Source organism: Ascaphus truei, chromosome 1 (genome assembly GCF_040206685.1).
Source record: "Ascaphus truei isolate aAscTru1 chromosome 1, aAscTru1.hap1, whole genome shotgun sequence".
Taxonomy (NCBI): domain Eukaryota; kingdom Metazoa; phylum Chordata; class Amphibia; order Anura; family Ascaphidae; genus Ascaphus; species Ascaphus truei.
Window position 1 is genome coordinate 455,673,089 of NC_134483.1, and position 8,316 is coordinate 455,681,404.

At 39.3% G+C, this 8,316-nt stretch overlaps 1 protein-coding gene across 6 annotated transcripts in view; it reads left to right on the plus strand.

The window, feature by feature from the left end:
- The window catches only part of G3BP2 (G3BP stress granule assembly factor 2), a 41,242-nt gene extending 37,476 nt beyond the window's left edge, over positions 1-3,766 (plus strand). For all 6 annotated transcript variants that reach the window (XM_075565263.1, XM_075565280.1, XM_075565254.1 and 3 more), the window contains one exon: positions 933-3,766. In XM_075565263.1, coding sequence (XP_075421378.1) covers positions 933-1,208 — 276 coding nt within the window. In that variant the 3' untranslated portion in view covers positions 1,209-3,766. The remainder of the gene's footprint in view (positions 1-932) is intronic.
- The last annotated feature ends 4,550 nt before the right edge of the window (positions 3,767-8,316 follow it).

The window sequence follows — 8,316 nt, forward strand, 5'->3', positions numbered from 1 at the left end:
CCCTGTTTGTCGCTTTTAACAAAAAATCTGCCCCAAATGTTTCCAGGAACACAAAGAAATTTGTAACACATTTTATGGCTAATAGATGTAGATTTGTGCCAAAGACCTGCTCCAGCTACCTGACAAGGTAGAGAATGGAATCCATCAAGTAATGCAGTTGGCAAAGTGATCCTGCTGCTTTTCAGATGGTTCTGCTGATTTTAACAAAACTGGCAACCTTGGAGAAAGTACGTTTTGGGCATGTGTCCTTCATCAGGGGTCCACGTTAGAGGTTACTCTCACTGTTTAAGAGTCCCTAGTGGCCAATCAAAATCCTACTATACTTTATTTGTTTGAGATTGTTTTTAAATGTTTGTTTTCATGTACTCATACACTTTATGTAATCTCCCTGTTGCTTTACCTATAAATTGTTTTATTAGTGCATTATCTTTCATAGTAAATCTAAATTTTTACTCTGCAACTATCACGTTTTTATATTCATTAGAGCAATGTGGCACAGACTGAGCGATATCTGCTTTTCAGTTTGGTAACTTGTGTTAAGAGCTTATAGGTATAACAAGTAAGCTCCTTAAAGCTTTACCAAAAGCGTTTTTACTCCAGTGTAAAACATGAGTATTGAAATGTGCAAAACAAACCCAGAGACACACATTTTATGAAAAGGTAGAGAATGGGGTGCAGGTCTGATATTGTAGGGTCTTAAACTATATGAATATCATAACATTCAAAATAAACACGTGTACACCGCCACACCTCTAATGCAAGCTAACTTGTTAAAGTACTGTGTTGAGCTTGACCAGGTGCACAATTCAATGTTTTTTGCTGTCATTTTCATTTAGTGAAGTTTGTAGAAGTAAGATAACTTTTTATTGACATTTGGCTTATATGTGTCCTAAGATTGTTTGTTTTTATTGTATTTTTTTCGTTCTATTTAGCCAGTAATGTTTCGTGGAGAAGTGCGACTGAATGTGGAAGAGAAGAAAACCAGGGCTGCCCGGGAGAGGGAGATTCGTAGCGGAGACGACCGCAGGGATACACGTCGCAATGACAGAGGCCCCGGAGGGACCCGTGGGATCATTGGTGGAGGGATGATGCGTGACCGGGATGGGAGAGGTCCACCACCCCGAGGTGGAATGGCACAAAAGCCTGGCACCGGAAGAGGAGCACCACCACCACCAATGGAAGGCCGTTTCACCGGCCCGCGTCGTTGAAATAAGTCACTATTAACACAGTCAAGCCTACAGTGGTACATTATTCGTCGTGTTTGCATTCTTGTTAATTTTTTTAGCTTTGGAATGTGACACAGCCTTTTTGTTTTTCTCCCCCATAATTTCTTTGATGTGAAAAGCATCTTTTTGTTGCCCGTTTCAATTGAGGTGAACTTTCCTTTCCCCAGTTTCTCAACAGGATTTACACTGTTAATTTATACATCTCGACTTTGGAGATTTAAGGACTGAGAGGACCATTAGCACTGCAAGTAAGCAACACATGGACATTAAAAGGACATGTCCTAGTAAAATTCTTCTGTTGAAACCCCTCTGCTGCACATGTTGCAAGTATTATGGTTTCTGCACTGGAAACAAAAGTAGTGCAACGTGTGCCTTCTTCCCCTAATTCTTTTCTAAGTACTTTTTGGCACAAAAGGAACCAGTGGTTATGCACTCATCAAAATGTGCTGTGTCCTCTTAACACAGTTAAAAGAATCCAGAAAATAGTTCACATGATGTTTGCTTGCCGTGAACAACATGGTGTACACATGCAAACTTTAACAGTAGATACTCCAGATGTAATATGTCTTGGTTCTGAACTTAATAACATGATCCAATACTTCAAATGGTATGATCAGAACTAGGCAAAGTTTTGTATATCAAGATTTTTGCACTTGCCCCTGTGAGATCTGGAGATGGCTGGCTGCTCAACCTACTCCGCCCCTTTTAACCTCCTTTTTTCAGCTTTGTACAGTAAAAAAAAAAATCGTACTCAATTGTATTTTAGTTCTCTGGTAATGTAATAAGCATGATGGTGCCTTCTATTAATACATCATTCCAGTATTGCTGGTGATTTTGTACAGTGAATTAATTACTGTGCTGCAAAGCCAAACAGCTTCAATACATTCAAGAATCATTGAAAAGCCTGCCTAACCAAACTGCAGTATCTTTACATCGGTAGAAGTTATTAGAGTTTCTGTGTTTGCTATGGTTCACCTTTAGCTACCAATGGAATTTATTTCCCAATAGTGGGGGGGAGATGCAGTATGTTGGAAGGAGTAATGGTCATGTCTGCGTTCAAAGCCCTAAATGTAACTCCCAAAAGTGCATCCAAAGTGGATAATATTTACATGGTGCCCTGCAAATGTCCCGTTGCACATTTCTGTTAACCTTTTTTGAAGTTTTGTTGAACTTGGATTCAAAGGATATACTACAGTGCTCCAAGAAGTGAACAGCCACTTTAGGTGTCTGCACTTTACAATATCATACAGGGTCCTCTTAGCTGGGTTTTCCTTTTTGCACAATTATTGGAAAACAAACCAGAAATCACACATGGCTCCAAGGTTAGGAGGACATTTTTGTTTCCCCCTTTAATTCACACAGGTAAATATTCAAATGCCATCAGAAATACACCATTTTGGGACTGTCGCCTGCCTATATCCTCACATTCCAGTAAACTGCAAATGTAGCAGAAGACACTGACCAGCCTGGTGCAGTAAGTTTCAGTGAAGCTCAAAAGGAAAAAGTGTGAACATTTAAAGCTGCTTCTGGAAGTACGGGGAGACCTCATTCCGCTAAAATCTAATAGCAAAAATGCACATGGAGTAACATGCTGCTTTTGACTTATGCAACTGTTTGCTGAGCCTCTTCTGAAACTAATGATTGTGCACAAAAAAAAATTTTTTTTCGTTTTTTTTTTTCTTCTTCTCTAGTCCACAAGGCAAAATTTAATTTTTGCATATGTCAGATTTCTGTTTTCCCCTTTTGTTACTTGAGGTCTTCTGTGTTTGATGGCAAGTCTTGCACTATTTCATACATTTCTGGGACACAGATTTCTCATGGTTATAATTTTATATATACATACATATATATTTTGTGTTATAAAAGTTTTACATTTGCAATCTGTTACCTGGAAGTATTGTACTTGAATTCCCTAGTGTACAGCAAACTTTGGACTGGTTTTTATAGTCATTCCAATTTAGCTATGGAAATGTTTGCCAGCAGTTCTGTTCTTTTTATGTTTGTTTCTGCTGTTAAACCCTGCCATCATCTGAACTGTGTAATGGAAAATGGCAATGGGACTAAGCAAAAGTGTAATATACCATTATATACCAGAGGAGTGTCGGAGCCATTAAGCTTTCAAGTCTGCTTCATGTTTGAATACCCTGAATAAACATTAAACATCTGAGATGTTTACTTGGTGATTGTTCACCTACTTTACTGTGGACATTTAAGTTTTATTGTCTTAATTTTTCAGTAAATGTACCGCATACAACATAGTGGCAGTTTCCCCTTCATGATAGTTTAGGCGTTTGATTTGTTTATGGCAGTAACCTGTCATAACAGTTATATTTCAACACAATTGGCGTACCATATTTAATTACCTAGGTATAGAAGACAATGGTGAATGGTTTACCATCTTTATTTTGCTGTAATGTGTGAAGCATTATATGCCAGTAGAAGCTAGTAACTTGTTGCAGATGGAGAGTATTTTTACTTCCGTTTCCATATTTTGAATGTGTTCAAACTAAACATACGATAATAAACTACTGATGTCTACAGCACTGCCAATCTTCCTAGTTCTTTCTATAATCTTTGTCTGTTTGCTTCTCAATACATCCAAGCCAGCTGTATGTAGAATGTCATTCTCTGTTTATTTGTTGCAAAAACACTATATGAACCTCCCCATAATCATAATTAACCAACTTAGGTGATCAAACTAAAAGGGAATAACACATTTTGTGAGGGGGGGGGTCTATAGAACAGAGTTTTTTTTTTTTTTTACCATGCACTACATTTTTTACCTTTCTCTTTGCCGATTCTGTAGTTGGAAATATGTTGGCAAGTTTCTTATTCGAATGTAAGAATTGTAACCGGTACCACCTATGCTCATAAACAGCAATCAGTGTTTTTTTTTTTTTTTTTTTTTTTAATTGGAAAAACTTGAGAGAAATCCCTGTAGTGGCAACAGTAACTCCCGATTGCCAAGTTGGTTAGTGAGTTAACACTTAATTTTTAGTGCCAAAATTAAAATACAGCGCTGTGTTGGTGTGAAAAGATGGCAGGCACGATCTGCTAGATAAATCTAGATTAAAGCAGCAATCTAAGATGAAGGTGTTTTTTTTATTTTTTTATTTTTTATTTTTCTATTCTCCCCCCACCCCCCATCCTTTTTAATATGTGCATCAATACAATCCACACACTACGTAATTAGCGAAGTTGCCTATCGATACGTTCTCCTGTGATCGATCGGCAAAGATTCAGCTGGTGGGTTCATGAAATGACCAGAGTAGTATTGACTCAGTATCTGTGACTGTAAATGATTGCTATAGAAACAAAAAAGCTTTTTACATTAAAAATGTAATTCAATGTATTGTAGAGGTTTTTTTTTTTTAAATGCTACAAGTATTTTCTCATAGTACAAAACTGGTTTATTAAAATAACGATTAAAAAAAACGCACATGTACGATATTGCTTGGTCTGCAACTTTAACCCCTATGGTTTACTCTAAACCTCTGCCTAACACACTTGCAGCCACATATTAGCAGTACTCTGCTATAGGGAATCGGCAAACACAGGGTTAATCTAGATTTAGCTAGCAGATCCATTCTGCCATCTTTTCACAATCACTAACCAACCTGGCAATTGGGAGTTGTTATTACAGGGATTCCTTAAGTTTAAGGGATCATATCCCTTTTGAACACCTCCCATTTATACCCTTATATTGTACATTGGCTGAGCAAGGCTTTCTGTGTTTTGTTTTCCTTATTAAATATATACATCAATTAAAGTGCTAGATATCTGTTGCTTGGGACTGGAAGTTGAGGTTTGTATTTGGTGTGAAATTTATTTATTTTTCTTGGTGAAACCGCATCAGACAGGCTTTAAATTACAAATGAACTACTCTTTACCGTGACACTGCCTCTGTAGGAGGTGTTCTATTCTACAAGCATATGTCTCAATTTTTTCCTTACCAGGAATAGTGTAGGTGGGATGTACTTGGCTTACATTAAACAAATTATCAATGCAGTTATTTTCACCATGATCATTAAAAATGTATCATATTTTATTTAGTTCTTTTTTCAGTGGGTGTTGTGAAATTGTCATTTTTACCTCCACTTTGCCATTTTGACGATCCACTTTAAGATTACATCAAATATATGCAGACAAGGCTACGTTTGCCTGAATGATGTGAGGGCTGGCTCTGTTTAATACTCAGACATCACAAAAATAAAAAAATTAGTGGTTCTATGATGTTTCTGGTTACGATGTTCTCAAACTAATTTAAACATGCCTTTCATTTGTCACCATTTATATGAGGGCAAGTGGCACACCTCAATTGTATGTAGTAGTGTGCATGTAATATAAACCAGGTTAGAACATTCACACAAGGCTAGGGTGAAAAAGCTACAGCACATGAGTAAATGCAAAGCCAAACCTTTTGGCGTCCACACAATCGATTTTTTCCCCCCCCTTCTTTCCCCCATGGCTGTGGACAGCAACGGGTTCAGCTTCACCCTCTAGCTCATATAGTATGGAAAACATTCCACCTGTAGGGGAGCCTCCTATCTAACCACACTTCCGTCACAGGTCTTTTTACTAACTGGTTAGGGTTTTTTGGATTTAGCAGTTGAACGATTGGTAAAAATATTTACACCTGGGTTGAAGGATGGACAATAGAGTTGTCATAAATTGAACTTTTTCAGGTTGAGCTAAAGTAAGTGGAGTATCTCCAATATTGGTACTGGTATCCCTGCTTTTTAACTTTTTTTTAAAGTAATGACCTTGAGGTTGGCAGAGCGCAGTGTCTCCATCTTTGCTGATGACATTAAGATTGTGTAAGGTCGTAAAATCAGAGCATGATGTAATTTCTCTCCAGAAGGATTAGAAGAAATTGTAAACATCAGGCAGATTAGGTTTAATAAAGATACATGTGAGGTTATGCATTTGGGAAACCAGAATAAACAGGTGACTTCAAAATCAAGGATTGACCTAATTTTGTGAGTGCTTGTAGATGGACTTAGTTAGCAATCATGGCCAATGTCAGGCAGTTGCAGCAAAGGCATGTGATCGTATCTTGCATTAAATGGGGGGGAGGGGGTGGGGGGATGGAAGGGAAGTATAATGGTCACTGTATAAAGCATTGGTAAAACCACACCTCGAATATGGAGTATAGTTTTGGGCACCACTCCATAAAAATACATTATGGAACTAGAACAAGTGAAGAGAATTGCCACCAAATCAACAAAATGAATGGAAATATTACATGCATGGCAAGCTAAATTAAACTTTTTTTTTACATTTGAAAAGATGTCTAAGGGGATATGATAACTACTGTATATACAAATATTTGGGATCAATACAAGAGGCTTTGAAAAGAACTATTCATCCCAAGAGCAGTACACGACACTGGATCATCTTTAAGGTTGGAGGAAAGGAGATTTCACAAGCAACAAAGGAAAGGGTTCTTTAAAGTAAGGGCAGTTAAAATGTGGAATTCATTACCCATGGAGACTGTGATGGCAGATACAATAGATTTGTTCAAAAAAAGGTTGGACATCTTTTTGGAAAGGAAAGGTATACAGGGATATACCAAATAAGTAAACATTGATCCACGGAGAAATAATTATTGGAGTCAGGCAGGATTTTATTTTCCCTGAGCATCTGTGACAGTGGGCATCAATGGGTTCAGTCTCAACTAACTGGGATAGGACAAATTAAAAACTTACACCTGTTGTAGGCCTTAGATATAGACGACACTTCACAGGTAGCCTTTTTTTCCACTATCAAGCTTGAGGTTAGGAGTTTTAGTTGTTTTTTGGTAGTACTTTGTAGTGCTTACCTGACAGCAGTCCAGCTAAGGAGAGTTCTTGCCTCTCTTTCCTTCGCAACCCTTTAGGGTTTTGCTTGTCAGGGGGGCTCCGCTGTGGGCCAAGCTGGAAAGTCTGTTCTGACTAGCTATGCTGAACCGACCAGAAGGGAGGAAAGGACTGCCTTGCAATTGTTGGCACTGATTCCCTGGGAGACCATGAGGGCCTCAACGCTCACGTAAGCCTTGCCTACTCCTCCGTATTCAGTGATGCATGCAGACAGACGCATGCACATGAGAATGGGCGGTGTGGTTCTCCAATTACAGAATTGCAGGGAACCTCGAAAAGAAGCCAGATCAGCCGTTTTCAGTGTTCTCTGCCTTCAAAAAGACAGATTTACACGTGGCACTGGTGAAATACCTGCAAGAGGATCTATCTGTTCTAGTACAGTAACTGGACACTGTCTCATCCAAGATTTCTGGTGGTAATGTAAGCCCAAGGGAATTTAGAATAGTTTGAACATTTTTAAAGACCTTAAAAAGAATGGCAGATGTTCATATAAAATATGTCCCAATGCTCTAGGTTCGCAATTGGCGGAAGCAACTGCCAGAGCTGTGGAGCCTGCCACAATAGGAAAAAGCCACTAAAAAGACACAATATTTTCTAGCATGAGACAAAAATCCAGCATTGGAGTATAAGAAGATTTGTTAGGCCTCGTCCCTACTGATTGCGGCTGCGTGTGCTACGGCATGCGTGGCGCAAACATGACCTTCTATGGGGTCGGCCCCAGTCACTAACTGCACGCGCGCGCGCGCAGAAAGCACGATGAATGGCCACCTTTCCCTAAAGACAAGATTTTTGGCACGATGGCCATGTCACGGCAGCGGTTCAGCCAATGAGGGCGAATCAGCCGTGTGTAGTAATGGCCACGCCTCCCTGGGGTCCGTAGCCTAGATCTTGTCTTTGTTCCCCTGTTTTTCTCTACTTGCCAAGACGCAGGTCCCATCGTGACTCCTAGACCACAGATCGTGGCTGAAACGGCGCGTGCACGCAGTTACTGAGGCCGTAGCCTAGGCATATCTTAAAGAGACCGCAGAGGAACCCACAGAAAACATGTTTTTCTCTTGGATGAAAGAGACGGTAACTCCGGGCATTGAGGTGGCCTCTCCGTTCAGCAGTAGAGAGCTCGCTCCTATACCAGTCAAGACAGACCAGTAGATTCTTCCTCATAAAATTTAAATCCTCAGATGAATACCTGGAAGCAGAGGAATGCTCTACTTTTTATGTAGATCTGTAGAGCC